Here is an 18,315-nt window from a genome sequence, read left to right as displayed (position 1 = left end):
AGAGTATGGATGTCATGCCATATATATAGTATGCCCCGCCGCGTTGGACACAGGAAGTATCATGTGGACAGTCAATGTGCTCAACGGATCCCAGAAGCTGGCTTCTCGTTAAAAGCCAAGTTCAATCTCGGCAGATAAAAAATAATGGCTCCTGCTTCTGCTTTTATAGCGGAAACAACAAGTGAGATGATGAGATGAAAAAGGAGAGAGAGGCATGAGGGTAGAAATAGCTGCAACAGACAGAGAGCATTATAATGTGATAATGTGGCACGTTTGAGATTTGCGTGAAAGGTTGAAGAACAAATGCATTGCAGACAATCAGGACATCTTGTTAGCCCAGAAGTGTCTCCCTCACACATCACATCCAGCACATCCAGGGCTTTAGATTAGATTAGATCGGGTGAGTGTGCAAGAAAAGCCTGCAGAGAAAGAAACAGAATGAACAGAATGAAATGTGGAGAGCAGAGAAGAGACATGGAAACAATCGAGAGGAGAGAATGTCAGGGAAAGTCAATGAAGACCTGTCAACTGTGCCATTACCTTTTCTTCTTTTTTTTTTTTACTTAAGTAAAAGTATCAATGCTGTAGAAACGTAGAAATGCTCTGTTACAAGTAAAAGTCCGGAATTCTAAATGCACTTGAGTAAAAGTACAAAAGTATTGGTATAAAAATGTACTTAAAGAACCAAAAGTAGAAAGTACTCATTATGCAGAATGTACCATTTCAAAAAGTTTTCAATGTATAAAATACATAAAATAAAGTGAAGGTATCGCGACGCATTGTGAACTTATAGATCGGCTATTTTCAAATGGCCGAAATGTATATAGGGCTGAAATGGTTTTGTAATAATAATCAAAATCTTCAAAGTAACTAGTAGCTAAAGTACAATCAAATAATTGTAGTGGAGTAAAAGTACAATATTTGCCTCTGAGATGTAGTGGAGTAGAAGAAAAAGTACAGTACTTAAGTACATGTACTTAGTTACTTTACACCACTGCCTTCTCCCTTCAGTCGTATGTGGCTGAGAGAGAGAGAGAGAGAGATAGAGATAGAGAGAGAGAGAGAGAGAGAGAGAGAGAGAGAGAGAGAGATAGAGAGAGAGAGAGAGAGAGAGAGATCCAGTGGTTTAAGAGCTCATTGATCCTGCTGCCCTTCCGGTCGTACAGCTCCTATAGTCTGTTTAAGGTGTAACAAGCCGTAGTGGATCTGTGTGGTTGAGCGAGGCTCCCCAGGGGTCTGGATGGACTGAAGTGACTCACCACTGCCACGGTGGGGTCAGTCAGTGTGGGGGAACACCACAGTAACACACCGTCATGATGAGATTTGAAATACAACTGGGGCCCTATTTACGCCAGTGCCTTATACCAGGGGTCTTCAACGTTTTCAGGCCAGGGACCCCCTAGCTGAGAGAGAGATGAAGCAGGGACCCCCTCTAAATTGTATAAAATTGTGTTGCAGATTCAACTTTTTTTGTTTACTTGGTCTGCTCTTTTTCCCCTCTACACCAAACACCTCTTAGCCAAAAATAGCCGATCTACAAGCTCACAACGGCTCGCAGCGCGAGGCGTTGTGAGCTTGTAGATCGGCTATTTTTGGCTGAAGTTCTCCTCAGATAAGGGATGCTAAGGTTCAAGTGGTTACGGTAAAAAAAAATCATATCACACAAAGATTTGGCGGACCCCCTGTAGTAACTCTGAGGACCCCCTGTTGAAGACCCCTGCCTTATACCCATTATCCCTACACTTCTTTGACATTTTTTACTATTTTTAAAAACATTTTCAAAATAGTTCAAACAGCCAGCTTAAGCTCACAACGTGTCGATGTAGATCGGCTAGTTGAACAATTTGTAGATCGGCTAGTTGAACAATTTGATCACAGAGTTTTAGTTTAGTTTCATTTTCAATAGGTTTTGTAATTAGTAATAATACCTTTTTTGTATCTATAGATACCTGGACCTAAGCTACTTTTCACTTGACGGGTTTCTTTATTGTCACAGTGTCAAAGGACAGCAGCTGTGTGGGTGTAAACTAAAGCATTCATCATTGGTTGTTGCGAAATTGAAATAGAGAATGAAGTAATAGAGAACGAAGGGCAGACACTGACTGATGTTTCGCTCACATATCTTCATATTGACGCGCATGTGTTAATGGTCTGTATTGGTCTTCCACTGATATATTGCATGGGTGCATAGTCCATCAATAATGGAACCAAAATAACAGAATATAATCAAATATTAACACAATATACTATACTATTTTGTAATACTCCTGTGTGTGTGTGTGTGTGTGTGTGTGTGTGTGTGTGTGTGTGTGTGTGTGTGTGTGTGTGTGTGTGTGTGTGTGTGTGTGTGCGTGTGCGTGCGCGTGTGTGTGAGAGAGACATTTATAGCTAATATTTCTCTGTTATGAAGCCTAGATCTGTCACTGACAGTCCCTGTAAGTTAGCCGCTGGTTCATTTGTCCAGAAATGGTGACAGGTCTGCAACATTGTCAAATATCATTCTTTATCACATACCAAATTAATCCAATATCTTCGTCTTCTATGTAGGTCAGTCCCTACTCCCTTTGCATGATCAGAACCCCATTTGCCCTAAAACGATTCAGATACAGATACATTTGCATGAGTCAGAACTGTGCAAAATTGTGTGATGAGTAATGCACCACTACGTATTCATTACAATAAGTTAGCATTTGAACATGCAAATTCTGTCACTGCACATTAATGTGTTATGCTGATTAATTCATGTGAACTGCAGTATATTCTCTTATATTTGAACAATGGCATTTTTGCACAGCATATCGTATGTATGTATGTATGTTATGTATGTTTACTTATTGTAAGTCGCTTTGGATAAAAGCGTCTGCTAAATGACTGTAATGTAATGTAATGTACTTTTATATTGCAGTGAGATAACTTTTGTTACATGGTATCAGTTATTTGGTCTCGAAGAATAAATTCCAGTGCAGCAAAATATGAGAAACTTGTAAAAGTAGTGTGGCAGGCAGATATCATACTCAAATGTTAAAACAAAATGTGCCATTTAATGTTATTGTCTGTGTGTGCTATTCCTCCCATATCTCTGTGTTCTCTCAAGATTCTCCAGAGAGTCATTCAGTATTGATATTCAGCAACGTCTGATCTCCTGCACTTACCCCGGCCGCAGACTCAAGTTACATTTTAGTCTACCCCTGTATTTAGGGGTGTAACAGTTAATAAAACTAATTGGTTTAATTGATTATACAAAAATAATACACTTTTATAAAATAATCAATTTTGAAAAGCAAAATCGATGCCATTTTCTTTTTTAAATAAATACCACAAAATGGAAAGCGTGTTGCGACGCGATATGTGAGCTCGTAGGTATAGGCTGTTTTCGTGCAACACTATTGTATGACAAAATATTAAATAGGGAAGAAGTGGTTCATCGATTTGGTCAATTATTTAATCAATTTGATCTATTTTTTTAAAAACACGCCTCTCAATTATTCGATTAAACACGCCTCTCAATTATTCGATTAATAGAAAAGGCAATGAATAGAATAATTGAATAAATAATAAAATAATGGATAGTTTGAAGCCCTACCTGTATCAACTCTCCTCAGGGCCAAGTGCAGGTGAATAAATGCTGTGCTTTGCTGGGTTGGTCGTGGGTGTAATAGTATATTGTCAGCCATCATCACATACAACACAGAGTTTAGAAATGCAGCAAGCAGCAGGGTGGTCTGAGTCAGCGCTTTAGAACTGTCTATGTGTTCCATTTAAAGACAGTGACACACACATGCGCACGCACGCCCGCCCGCCCACACACGCACACGCACACGCGTACACGCTCACGCACACACACAGGAACCTGCAACTGTTCACACCCCTGCTCTGTGGAACAGTCATGTTGGAGCTATAGGGCGATATTGAACATAACATGTTTTAACTCCTCATTGAGAAAATACATGACATTTTTAATAAGCATTTTCCCACACAGTAAGTAAACTATTGATATTGTGTAAATCTAAGTTCACTATTGAGTCACAGAACTACGGAGTGACATCAGCACTGAATAACATTCAAATCTGAATTTTGAGTGCAGACCTATTTCTTATATAATGAGGTCTGCATTAAAAATTCTGACTTCTTCTTTATTCCATATTTTATACAGCTAGGTAGGAGGAGTACGAATGACTCCCCCCTAGCCATATGAATTATGGAATAAAGAAGAAAGAATTTTGAGCGCAGACATAATTTTCTTATAAATCTAACCACATTTAATTTAATCCATTTTGTAGAGTCACATACATAATACAAATAACTTAACTTTAGTTACTAGTTACTTTTTAGATTTAGATTTGTATTACTAAACATACATTAACCACTTAAGCTCTCTATATAGTTTGGCTATTTGAAAATAGCTGTTCTACAAGCATCGCATCGCGTCGCATCGCGACTGGTTGTGAGCTTGTAGATCTGCTATTTTCAAAAGATTATGATTCTGCACAATGAGTACTTTTACTTATGGTACTTGAAGTATATTTTGATGCCAATACTTCTGTACTTTTACTGAAGTAAATGTTGAATACTGGACTTTTACTTGTAACAGAGTATTTTATTCATGATGGTATTGATACTTTTACTTAAGTAAAAACATTGAGTACTTTTTCCACCACTGGCTCTATGTGGGAGATGTACTGTATGTGACGTGTCAAGCAGCTGATCAATTGGCGATCCACTTAAGCTCACCCGATTCATTGCACTTTGTCCTGTTGTCAATCAGTGCTGCCACTGATGTTGAACTGATGTTTGCTCCCACCACCACCACCCCAGCACCACCAGTGGGCTCTGCTCAGGGGCGTCACGGCCATATTTTTGAATAGCCAAAGTGTAAAGTAAGGGGTATAGTCTACCGAAAGTCCACCCCCCACCTTCTGAGAGCCTGTGACGTCCCTGGCTCTGCTTTCCCTGGGGGGTTTGTTATAGATGTATATATCTCCCTGCTCTTAAATGGTTGTCTGCTAATGTGCTGAGTGCATAGCAGAGCCTGAACGCCAAGATCAAATATAATATTCACACTTGTATTTACGTTTGTATAAATACAGTGTTCTCAAGCTATTATTGGTCTCAATCTATTGGTGAGTTATCAGACTGAAACTGAGCAAGTGTCGATGCGAACGTGACAACATGAATGAATGCTGAATCTGATCTGAACTGCAGTGAAAGAGAAAACCTCTCTGGACACAAAACTAGACTAATACTGACCCAATATTCACTGAGTCATGACCAGTGGTGGAAGAAGTACTCAGATATTTTACTTAAGTAAAAGTAACAATACCACAATATTAAAAAAAAGTATTGGCATCAAAATATACTTAAAGTACCAAAAGTAAAAGTACTAAAATGTATGAAAATAGCAGATGTACAGGCTCACAACGTGTCACGATGGGACACATTGTGAGCTTGTAGATCGGCTATTTTCAAATAGCCTATGTATAAAATAGGGCTGAAGTGGTTAATGTATGTTTTATAATATAATAATGTATATCTGCAAAGTAACTAGTAACTAAAGTTATCAAATAATTGTAGTGGAGTAAAAGTAAAAGTATTGAAAATTGGAAATACACCAGTAAACTAAAAGCAGCTCAAAATTGTACTTAAGTACAGTATTGAGTAAATGTACTTAGTTACTTTACACCACTGGGTCATGACCCAAACCCAGAAGGATTCCCGTAGCCGGTGCAGCTGTGCCAGAGATCTAGTGGTGAAGAGGACCCAAGAATTTGACCACTGTAAATTTTTAACCCTCTGCACAATTATGCAAATGGATTTCATTGGACTGCCTCGTCCAATTCAGCTCCAAGAAGACAGGATATTGATCAGGCCAGAGAAAGACAGTGCGGATGAAATTGGGGGAAGGGGGGGAGGGGCGCTGGCAGTTGAGATGACAAAGTGTTTAAGAGATGCAGAGGGAGGAAAAGCAGGGAATATAGTGAGTAAGAGAAAAATGTTCCCTGACCTAAGCAAACCCCTGGCAGGAGGAAGTGGAATGTCACCGTGCTTTGGGAACGTCTAGTGCTTAACAAGACTAAGAGTCTAAAAGCCCCCCGCTATAGTGTGGTTTGAATCGAACAGTTGGGCTGAAATGTAATAAAGGGGAAATGTAAGATTACTATTAGTGCCAGAATTGTGTGTGTGTGTGTGTGTGTGTGTGTGTGTGTGTGTGTGTGTGTGTGTGTGTGTGTGTGTGTGTGTGTGTGTGTGTGTGTGTGTGTGAGACGTGCGTGCAGGCGTGCACGTTATTTAAAAAAAAAAGACACACAAAAAATAAATCCACCCAGTCATTTATAAGACATCTTGTTTGGGACTAAAGTGGTGGACGGACAGACTGATTGACAGCTATCCTTAGAGCCCTGCCGCTAGCGGGGCTAAACATGGTTCTCCAGATTTATGAGTGAGTTTGGGATTTTACATTTTAATGCCTGTCACACCAATTTAGCATCACAGCGTCCCAAAATAAATCACTTCAATGATGCCCGAGACCGAGTACAGTCAGTAGTAATATACAGTAAAATCCAGGGTGTTAATTTAACTCTGCATGAGGTAGGTTTTTAATACTCTCAGATTAAAATTGTTATTACTGTTAGAGGGCAGATACAAAGCCAGCATGGTGATGTAGTGGACCTTTCTAAGTGAAGGCAGGTGACACAGAGCCGGCGCGCCCTATTAGGCAGAGTAGGCAGTTGCCTAGGGCGCCACTAGGGGGGGGGGGGCGCAAAAAAAAAAAAAAAAAAAAAAAACTTTTTTTTTTCCTTTTTTTTCCCAGTATCTAGGTGGCGCTGTGGCAGAAAACGGTGGCGGGGGGGGGGCGGGGGGCGCCAGGAAAAATATTGCCTAGGGCGCCAAATTACCTAGCACCGGCACTGAGGTGACAGCATATGTGTGTAGTAGCTACAGTAGGCTATGTGTGATCAAATGGATGGCTGTGTGTGTGTGTGTGTGTGTGTGTGTGTGTGTGTGTGTGTGTGTGTGTGTGTGTGCGTGCGTGCGTGCGTGCGTGCGTGCGTGCGTGCGTGCGTGCGTGTGCGCGCGTGCGTGCGTGCGTGTGTGTGTGAACAGTTGAGGGGCTTTAAGTGGTTTTAGTGTACAGGATTAAAATGGCTGTGGCTTACATAAGGGAGCGTGCGGCTGTGGTGGAAGTAAGATGAACTGGCACACTGACCAGGAAAGGCCTTCTGGCAGTACAAGCACTGCCCCCTGCTGGGTGGAAGAGCATATGGTTCAAACACATGCCATATCCACATTTTTGTAAACAGACGTGTATTGGTATTTCCGGGTAGAATGTCTATGGATATTTACACAATATACAAGTGTCTAGAACATTAGCTATGGATATTTACACAATATACAAGTGTCTAGAACGTTAGCTATGGATATTTACACAATATACAAGTGTCTAGAACATTAGCTATGTGTAGTTTGTCAACCTGTGGATATTTAGAACAATATAATACAAACATTTGTGTTTGTTACATTATTTCTCTGTTGTAATAATGCTTCTTGGCAATAGCTTTTATGCTGTTGTAAAACATGTTCATTTCCCTTGTAAATTGTGCCCCGTTTGTAGGGAACATGCATTTATGGGATGAGCGGCGCAGCTGAAAATGTGGGTTGCACCCATGAACAGTGGTGTATAAGTAACTAAGTACATTTACTTAAGTACTGTATAAGTAGGTATTTGTACTTTACTTGAGTATTTCCAATACGTTTACTTCTACTCCACTACATCTCAGAGGCAAATATTTAACTTTTACTCCTACAATTATTTGAAAACTTTAGTTACTTTTCAGATATAAATTATGATATCATGAAACATACATTAACCACTTCAGCCCTTTTTATACATAGGCTATTTGAAAATAGCGGATCTACAAGCTCACAATGCATCACATCGCGATGCGTTGTGAGCTTGTAGATCTGCTATTTTCAAACATTTGAGTACTTTTACTTTTGGTACTTTAAGTACATTTTGATACCAATACTTTTGTACTTTTACTCAAGTAACATTTTGAGCACAGGCCTTTTACTTGTAACAGAGTAGTTTTATATTGTGGTATTGCTACTTTTACTTAAGTAAAATATCTGAGTACTTCTTCAACCACTGTCATTGACTGCAGTACAGTATGTACTGAGCAAAGAAATGACACACTGATGGGTGTTCTATTATATAATTCCTTTTTTTCCTGCTTTTATTTGTGTTGTAGAGACAGTGTGCAGACAGACAGGAAAGGCAGAAGAGAGAGAGAGATGGGATGACATGTACTGTATAGCAAAGAGCCTCGGCTTCAGATTCGAACCCGGGCCAAGAGCGTATAACAGTTAGCCTGGCATTGGGCAGACTGATAACGTGGATTCACTCTCACGTTCCTCCCCGGTATCAGTCTGGACTTTGGCCCATAGGGAGCGAGTATGAGAAATCTGAAAATAATTTTGATGCTTTTCACTGTTGTACGGACAGCAGTTGAAGCGCAGTCACTGATTGCCCCGATACTTTTCTGATTTCTCATACTCGCTCCCTATGGGCCGAAGTCCAGACTGATACCGGGGAGGAACGTGAGAGTGAATCCACGTTATCGGTCTGGCCAATGGCAGGCAATATAGCAGTGGCCTGTTTGGCACCGGCGCTGAAGTCAGTCAGAAGTGAAAATCCCTTTCATTTTCTCCATAGATGATATTTTAACCCATTAAAACCGTGAAAGCATCTGTGTTATTTTAGCTAAGTTTATTTTTCTTTCAGAAAACTCGTAGGATTTAGAAGAAACCTCTTATCTCTATGTTGTGTTTTTTTTCCTAGATTAATGCCCACTTGATCATACTACAGTGTCACACAAAAGCATCAAGTAGCAGATCCACAACCGCGGCGCGTTTTGAGCTTGTAGATCTGCTACATTTGCCGTTTTTGAATTTGAATCCTGAAAAGTAACAGTTGTGGACATATGAGGTTTCCACCCGACAGAGATGATTTGTAGAATCGGGCCTGATCAGGTCTTAATGGGTTAAAGTGGCCCCTGATCCAGAAAAAAAAAATGTTACCTCCAAAATCCAAACTGCTACGCTCTATAAAGCGTCCCTTTCGTAAATAGTTTAACTTACGTTTGAAATTTGTATTTTTATTTTCATTATTCTATTAACATTACATATAATTACATGAAATTGCATGACATCGCCCAGCCAGCTTATTTCAAAACTCACATTCAGCTCTTTCCAGAATGGTTCTGTTGATCTGAAGTAACTTATAGAGGCATAGCCGTGGCGGCCATTTTGTGGTTCCACAGATAGAAATACCATTCATTTCCCCCATAAAGATTTCCAAAAATATTTATATAAAATGATTTTAAGCATTTGATTCTGTGCCAAAACATATTTGAATTTTTAATTGTATTATATACCATATTTTAAAAAAGAAATCTAAATGTTTTTGACACAGAATCAATTGTTTTATGACCATGATTCACCAGGAGCCTGGATGGCTTGGTTGCAGGCTTAAAATAATGAATATAAATATTTTCTGAAATCTCTATGGGGAAATTTGAAAGGGGTTTCTATGTGTGGAACCGCCCCTGCTATTCCGTATTTGACTGAAGGTACATTTGTGACAGTGATGTTGACAGCATGTCATACAGTATGATTATATACAGTATGACGTGCAGTATAATGTATGTACAGGTTGACATACAGTATGATTATATAGTATAATTCACTGGTTCTCAACATCAGGTCCCGGGGACCACCAGTGGAACCGTAGGGATCTGTTACTCCGAGAGTGTACAATGGGTTAATCTCTAGCTGGGCTGGGACCCTGATCTGCACTGTAAAATCTGCAGTGTTAATTTAAAGGGATTCTAGGCAACATTAAGCCTAAATTTAAAAAAAAAAATATATATATATATATATATTTTGCATTTTTTCCCTCTATCAGCCACTATATAATGATGCTGGGGTGTTTTCCTGCATTGAAACACAGTCCTCTTTCTGAAATCCGTATTTTCCCTACTGTTTATGTTTGTCCGGGGCGTAAATTAACGCACGCATGTGTGCGTCCGTGCGCGTCCGTGTCCGTGTGAACTTTTTACTTTCGGTTTTAAAACGCTCTCAAACTTCGTTTTTGAGGCACAGAATTTACTTTTAAGATAGCGTTTGGATAGAATTTAGTTGTTTAACTTCATATATGTGGTCAATTTATCATGAAAGAGCCTATTTAAAAATACAAATTCAGAGAACCAGCAGGGGCGGGCAGTAACGCATTGTATCCGAAGAAAGCAACCTATTTTCGGCATGGCCCCTTCAGAAGTCCCCTTAACTATGGAAGTCCCTCCTGCGTCACCCCCTGGTGGTCGGGGAAACAAACTGCTGGAGGCGCGGTGTTTGTTTATTTCTGAACCTGCCGTCAATCCCTTTAACTTTGATAGCGTACCAATGGAACGAAATGGACCTGTATACATACATACAGTATATAAGTGTCCATTTGGTTCCACTCTCAGAGTTACAGACCCACACGGGTCTATTTGGACCCACTGGTGGTCCCCGGACCGTACGTTGACAAACAGTGGTATGATGTATAAGCGTGACGTACAGTGTGGTGTACAGTATGATGTACAGTATGTACTGAGCAGAGCCATATAAGGAGAGTTGCGTCACCTCCGTTCACTTCATCGGGCCAGTCTTCTACAGAGCCTTCTATTAGCGAATAGTGACAAAGCCCTGAACCAGGAAGTTTACGGAATGCACTGTAAGAGTCTATGAGCGTTTGTCACTATTTAGAGTTTACATGAACCAACATATACATCGGCTATTTGAAAATAGCAGATTTACAATCTCACAACGCGTCGCGATGCGACGCGTTGTGAGCTTGTAGATCGTCTATTTTCAAATAAAATATTGCGGGGAAATTATGATAAGCAGATCTGGCAACCCCGGATGGTGGACATAACTAAAGTACAGCTGGGGGACAGAGAGGGAGAGCGGCTGGCTGCCTGCCTCTCACTCATTTTATGTGTTGAACCATCCATTGTGTGTCGCATCATCATGCTCTCTGACGCTGTGTTTTACCATTCTTGTTTTTTCGTTTTCTGTTCACGCCCAATGCTCTGCAGCTGCTGGATGCCAGGAGAACCAAGGTTTGTCCCTATGTTTGCAACCGATGTGTCGTGTCTGCACAACATAGAGTCACCCTGTTGTGTGACGCGTGTTTATAAACGGAGACCTGGCAATCCCTTTTGAACCTCCACACACACACACACACACACACACACACACACACACACACACACACACACACACACACACACACACACACACACACACACGTGCACACACAAGCCTTTTCCCCTTGTCTTGTGAACTTTCCTATACTCCCCAATCCCGCCCCCCCCAAAGCCCCGCCCTCACCTCCAACTCCTTTAACCCATTAAAACCGGGAACGCATCTGTGTAACCGCTTTAACCATTATTTTATACTTTGGCTATTCAAAAATAGCAGATGTACAAGCTTTGTATATCTGCTATTTTATTTTAAAATCGTAAAAATTCAATCAGTCTTTGAATATATATATTTTTTCTTCTGGGGGGGTCCCTGGAACAACATATTTTCAGATGGGGGTCCACGGACACATTTTTGGGTACATTTGTAGAATCCCAAGAAGCAAAGATTTGAGTTTTGTGTTTGTTTTAAAAAATATATACAGTACATATTCAAAGATGTGCACGATTTTTCAAAAGAATTGGAGATCTACAAGCTATAAGCTTGTAGATTTGCTATTTTTGAATAGCCAAAGAAATCTTATAAAATGACACAGATGCTTCCCTGTCTTAATGGATTTAAAATATATATATTTCACTCCAACCATGTCTATAGTACACTATCTACCTCTGCCTATATAACGTTTCACATTCTACAACCCTGTGTACGTACACCCAGGAAACTGGATTCAATTTCAGTATTAGAATCTGAAACTGCCTGTGTCCACTTTTTTCCCCTGCTGTGTGAACCCTGCTGTCTGTGGCCCATTTTCTATGGGTTAAGCTGCATAACGTTTTCTTTCGATCTCCATCGAGACTTTCCAGTCAAGAATCAAGTCTTAAATACTCAATGGAAACTGGGCCCTGATGTTTATTGCTCAAAACCAAACTTGAACACTTCGGCACACATTAAAGTGATTTAATGAGTGTTTTTGGTTAAAATTAAACAGTGAAAGCTCTATATTAATCATTGCTACAGTATATATATTACAGTAACAGGGGTCTCCCCTGTCTCTCCAGCTCTTTAATAAACAGAAAATACATTTTCAGGTGGGTTGCCAATATTACCCAATCAGGAGAGAGTACCCATTTATCAGCTTAAGGTTTATGGTGTTCCAGTTCCAATTTTGGCTGCTCATTTCTTTGTGTCATCACTTCCAATTTCACTCCTTATCCTGTACAGTATGACTTCTTGTAAATGTATTTTCTGTTTATTGAATAGATGGAGAGACTCTTGTTACTGAACACTACACTCATAGCAATGATTACTAGCTATTTAACACTTACTTTAACAACAAAATATCACTTTACTGCACCTTTTAAAGTGTGTGAAGATAAAAGAAAATTGCTAATTTGAAAAGGGGGGGGGGGCTGATACCAGTAAAAAACACATACATGACATGCCTACGGACATGCCTACAGTATATGTGTACACCTATTTCACAGCTCTTCCTGTTGGATTATCTCACATTTTCTCCTCCAATGACCGCTGATCATGTACACAATTGCAGCTTAATAGTCTTTAATTTGTACATTATGTCATATAACCGTGTGAAAATAAAACATTTGGGAAAGCGACACGGTCTCACGACCAAGTCTAAACGAGCCATTAGCCTCAGTATGCTCAATAAGTTCTTCTTATTTTTTACCCCGTCTGAAGTTTGAAACATGAGATCTTTATCCAGCCTTGGCTCAGACGGGTGGATATTCATCCAAGACCTCCTCATCATCATCATCTTCATCATCTACTGGGAGATGAAGGGATGGTGTGGTCCTGGAGGTCTGCTTTGATTAGCAAGTAAAAAGAACCCTTATGAAATCCACTCACGTGTCTGAAAACAGCACGGTTTTTCACAGCACACTGCTGTGTTAGTCTCTCGGACAGCTATGATTTATTTGAAAGCTTTAATGTATCTCCGGCCTGTCTAAACAAAATTGAAAAAGACATTTCAAATGATTACATCTCTGAGTAATATTACTACGGTACGTATGGAGGAAAAATATTTACTATACTATTAATCTGTCCTCTCAAATCTTCCCCTGGAAGGACTGCCATCTTTGGGTCAGATTAATTCATTACATTTTCATGGCATTCATTCAAAGGTAAGTCTTGTGTCCCTATAAGCCTATGTTTGAAGTACTTTAGCATTATTTGGAGCCCATTCATGTCTACATTTTTCACAGAACCTTGGGGACAGTCTTTAATTATTCTGAATCTGTGGGTTTGTGTGTGTTACTGCCCTTAAGAGGTGTGTTACTTAAAAACACCTTGCATTGAGTATAATGTCTTCTTCAAAGTATTGCATTCCTTTTTGAGAATTACTGGTGTGTGCTCTTTTTTGTGTGCTTGTGTGTGCATACGTGCGTGGGTGTGCGTGCGCGTTCCTGCCGGCGTACGGAAAAAAAGGAAAAAGGAAATGTAATTTGTATTTATTATCTATTATATGTTTCCAGTTTGCAATGCCAAAAACACACTTAACCCATTAAAACCGGGAAAGCTGATTTTTGCGTTGGCTATTCCAAAATAGCAGATCTACGAGCTCACACCGCGTGTACATCTGTTATTTTTTTATTTATTTTTTATATCTTGTGAAAGTGTGAGAACTACTGATTTAGAAGGCATTCAGGTCTTAATGGGTTAAATCGTTAATCGGAATTATTTGTATGACAATTAATCATCAAGTAAAATGTCACGATCGTGACTGACAACCAGTGGTGGAAAGTAAGTACATTTACTCAAGTACTGTACTTTTTTTTCAATTTCAATTTCCAATTTTCAGTAGGCCTACTTTTACTTCTACTCCACTACATCTCAGAGGCAAATATGTACTTTTACTCCACTACAATTAGTTGAAAGCTTTAGTTGCTAGTTACTTTGTAGATTTAGATTATTATTACGAAACATACATTAACCACTTCAACCCTATATACATTTCGGCCATTTGAAAATAGCCGATCTACAAGCTCACAATACGTCGCGAAGCGACGTATTGTGAGCTTGTAGATCGGCTATTTTCAAATGCAGTTTTCAAATACATTTGAAAACTTGTGAAATGGGACCTTCTGCATAATGAGTACTTTCTACTTCTGGTACTTTAAGTACATTTTGATATCAATGCTTTTAAATTCCGGATACTTTTACTTGTAACAGAGTATTTCTACACTGCACCATTGATACTTTTAAAAGTAAAAAAAAACGTGAGTATACTTTTTCCACCACTGCTGACTCTGTCTATACGTCGTGACGATTTCCCCACACAGCATCTACAGCTGACCATCCAGGCCCTGCAGGACGAGCTGCGTACGCAGCGGGACTTGAACCACCTGCTGCAGCAGGATGGCGTGGGGCGCTCCGCCATCGACCACTTCACCACCATCGAGCTGACCGAGGAGAACTTCCGCCGGCTGCAGGCCGAGCACGACCGGCAGGCCAAGGTTAGTTAGTTAGTTAGTTACAGTGGTGGAAAGTAACTAAGTACATTTACTCAAGTATACTGTACTTAAGTACAATTTTGAGGTACTTTCACTTTACCGGAGTATTTTCCCAATTGTCTATACTTTTACATCTACTCCACTACATCTCAAAGGCAAATATTGTACTTTTTACTCCACTACAATTATTTGAAAACTTTAGTTACTAGTTACTTTGCAGATATAAATTATTACATTATAAAACATACATAACCACTTTAGCCTTATTTTATAACTAGGCTAATTTGAAAATAGCCGATCTACAAGCTCACAACGCGTCGCATCGCGACGCGTTGTGAGCTTGTAGATCTGCTATTTTCAACATTTTAGTACTTTAAAGAGGTGGTGCCATGTTTTTGCACTTTTTCTGTTTTTCATGTGTCTATGAGGTTGATGGAACTTCATTAAGCCCCCCGGTGGTGGTTTTATGGTGTTTTATGTCTTCTCTGACTATTTGGAGTTTCTTCCTGGATGCTGAAACCTTGAGGGTCAAACGTGCCAATAGAGAAATAGCGCTTTAGTGACATAGTAAAAACATACCCTCCCCCTCATTATCATAACACAACAGGTGTGGGCATGAGGAGGCGGAGGGACTAGGACTGGTGGGTGGTGCTAAGGTGGTGGAGGAGGTGCTAAGGTGAGAACCAGGTATACTTAATGAACTGGAGGCGTGTCCACATAAAAACATAATTTTAACAATTTCTGTACACTTTTTTGAAAAAAATCTTCCTCCTAGTATAACCATAATACCTGATGATCATGTTTTAGGGGGGGAAAAAACATTGAAAATCATGGCACCCCGTCTTTAAGAGTACTTGAGTACTTTTTCCACCACTGGTGATTGCTTCATACATATTATAATATATGCAATCCAAGGAGCTCTTCCTGCTGCGGAAGACCCTGGAGGAGATGGAGCTGCGGATCGAGACCCAGAAGCAGACGCTGGGCGCCCGGGACGAGTCCATCAAGAAGCTGCTGGAGATGCTGCAGAGCAAAGGGCTGCCGCCGGGGGGGATGGGGGGCCGCGCCAACGAGGAGGAGGAGCAGGAGAGGGCCCGGCGCATCGCCGAGGCCGAGAACCAGCTGGGACACCTGGAGGTCATCCTGGACCAGAAGGAGAAGGAGAACATTCACCTCCGAGAGGTAAATGATGGATGAGTGGAAAGGGGAAGAGAGGTGCCGTTGTGTAGAGCAGTTGGTTCTCACACTTTTTGCATGTCAAGGACCACCCAAATGATATGTATATTTGGCCGCGGACCCCCATCTCAAAATATTTTGTTCCAGGGACCCCCCAGAAGCAAAGATTTGAGTTACAAATGTTTGCTTTAAGAATATATATATTCAAAGGTTTGCACACATTTTCACGATTTTTCTAAAATAGCAGATCTACAGGCTCGTATATCTGCTATTTTTGAATAGCCAAAGTATAAAACATTTAAGTGGATACAATTATTGTGATGCTATATTAACACATTTTGATTGGGACCCCCTGGAACCACTCCAAGGACCCCAGGGGGGGTATTAATAATAATATTGTGAAAATACCCACATATTTCTCATATTATTTGACAATTTGGACAATGTTTGACCAGTTTTTATAGTATAGTTAGTTTATTCCTTTTGATGCAGTAATGGTCTTTTTCTTGTATTTTTTTTAGGTATTTAAAAGTTCTTAAAAGTCATTAAATTGTCACTTTACTGTCATCTGGGGACCCCCCCAAAATCATGTGGGGAACCCCCCCTGGAGGTCCCGACCCACAGGTTTAGAACCACTGCTGTAGTGTACGTACGACACCAGCAGTAACAGTAAGGAACAATGAAACATATAAATCCTGTGTGAGTGTTAATTTAACCACTTTAAACCTGGTGCCCCTATTTTGGGCATGTTTTTGACACGTACTGTACAGTAAGAGACAAAAAAATTTGCAGATCTATATAAGCTTGCAAAGTGTCACGATGTGACGCGTTGTGAGCTTGTAGATTGGCTATTTTTGCTGCTTGACACCATCTTACCCAGAGTATAAAATAGTGGTTTAAAAAAGTATAAAATGTAACTTACCATTTTAAAAGGATTTTGCTTTGTGGCCTGTCTGAATGGATCAGGGTGTTATTGGTCTTTTCATCACAAGAGGGCAGCACTGGGCTTCACAGTAAATGTGATGTAGAACGTGAGGAGATTTGAATGGAAACCCTCCACCTCAGTGGCATGAATTGTACAGCAATTCCCAGCTCAATAGCATGGAATGGCCAGCTTTATGTGCCACGGAAGCTGACATTATGCTATAAATTGGTGGGCAATTTTTACTGCCGTGTTTATTTGAATGTTGTGTTCAGTTCAGTTCACAATGGTATGTGTTTGTTTCTCCACATATAGCCTAACTTGTGTCTTTGTTCTAAGGAACTACACAGGAGAAACCAGCTGCACCAGGATCCAAGTAAAACCAAGGCCCTGCAAACCATCATAGAGATGAAGGTACGAGACTTCTCAACTTCTACAGTAAACACATGAATGACGCTTTGAATAACTGTTAAAGGAGTAGCTCACCCAAAAGAAAACTTATAATATTTTCTATCAATCAAGCAGAGTCTCCGGTATATGAAACTCAATTGAGTCTCTTATATTGATGACCCGGTCATCAAATTATTGGCTCAGGAATGCGACAAAAACAAAAAAATCTCCATGAATTCAAGGCTTCATGGGGTGTGTAATCGATATGCAAACATAGTAGCTTCTATCGTGCATACTGTGTCATCATAGCTATTCCAGCTACAGTATCTCCATATCATAGTCTCTGCTATGCCATTGCTGAAGAATAATAATGGCTCTTCACAACAGTGCCTAGTGTATATAGTCTGGTGGTGGTTTAACCTATTCCTGCGTTAGAGAGAAACTAGACCAAACCAGACCCGAGAAATATTGTCGAGCCCCTCCGCCAGCCAGCTGCAAACTGCAGAGCCATGACATCACTTCCTCAAAATAAATCATGACATCACCGCTGAGCTGACACAACCTCCTCACATCACATGGGGCTGGATGAGCATCGGCACTGAACAGGTCCCAGCATCCCCTAGCGCTGGTCATGTGACCTGTTAGGGGAAGCCCCGCCCCCTCTGCTGTGAAGGAACTCCCCTGCATCTCTCTCTCTCTCTCTCTCTCTCTCTCTGTCTCTCTCTGTGTCTCTCTCTCTCTCTCTCTCTCTGTGTGTGTGTGTGTGTGTGTGTGTGTGTGTGTGTGTGTGTGTGTGTGTGTGTGTGTGTGTGTGTGTGTGTGTGTGTGTGTGTGTGTGTGTGTGTGTGTGTGTGTGTGTGTGTGTGTGTGTGTGTGTGTGTGTGTGTGTGTGTGTGTGTGTGTCTCTCTCTCTCTGTCTGTGTGTCTCTCTCTCTCTCTCTCTCTGCTCCAGTGCTGTATGGATGCTACATGTAATAGCAGCAGGAGTAATCCTACCTCCCTCCCTCCATCCTTCCGTTTCTCCCTTCATCCCTCCCTCCCTCCCTCCCTCCCTCACTCACTCACTCACTCACTCACTCACTCACTCCATCCTTCCGTTCCTTCCTTCATCCCTCC

The 18,315-nt window shown here is 40.6% G+C and overlaps 1 protein-coding gene across 1 annotated transcript in view; it reads left to right on the top strand.

The window, feature by feature from the left end:
- Positions 1–18,315, top strand: part of erc2 (ELKS/RAB6-interacting/CAST family member 2) — a gene marked incomplete at its 5' end in the record, with an annotated part of 60,496 nt that overhangs the window by 6,321 nt on the left and 35,860 nt on the right. The window contains 3 exons of the mRNA XM_084061843.1: positions 14,541–14,714; positions 15,627–15,893; positions 17,149–17,223. Of these exons, the coding sequence (XP_083917969.1) occupies positions 14,541–14,714; positions 15,627–15,893; positions 17,149–17,223 (516 nt within the window). The remainder of the gene's footprint in view (positions 1–14,540; positions 14,715–15,626; positions 15,894–17,148; positions 17,224–18,315) is intronic.

The sequence above is a fragment of the Gymnoscopelus microlampas genome (assembly GCF_963454915.1).
Source record: "Gymnoscopelus microlampas genome assembly, chromosome: 7".
NCBI classification, from domain to species: domain Eukaryota; kingdom Metazoa; phylum Chordata; class Actinopteri; order Myctophiformes; family Myctophidae; genus Gymnoscopelus; species Gymnoscopelus microlampas.
The sequence above is the reverse complement of the archived record's forward strand: the minus strand, read 5'-3'. Positions and strand labels throughout refer to the sequence as shown.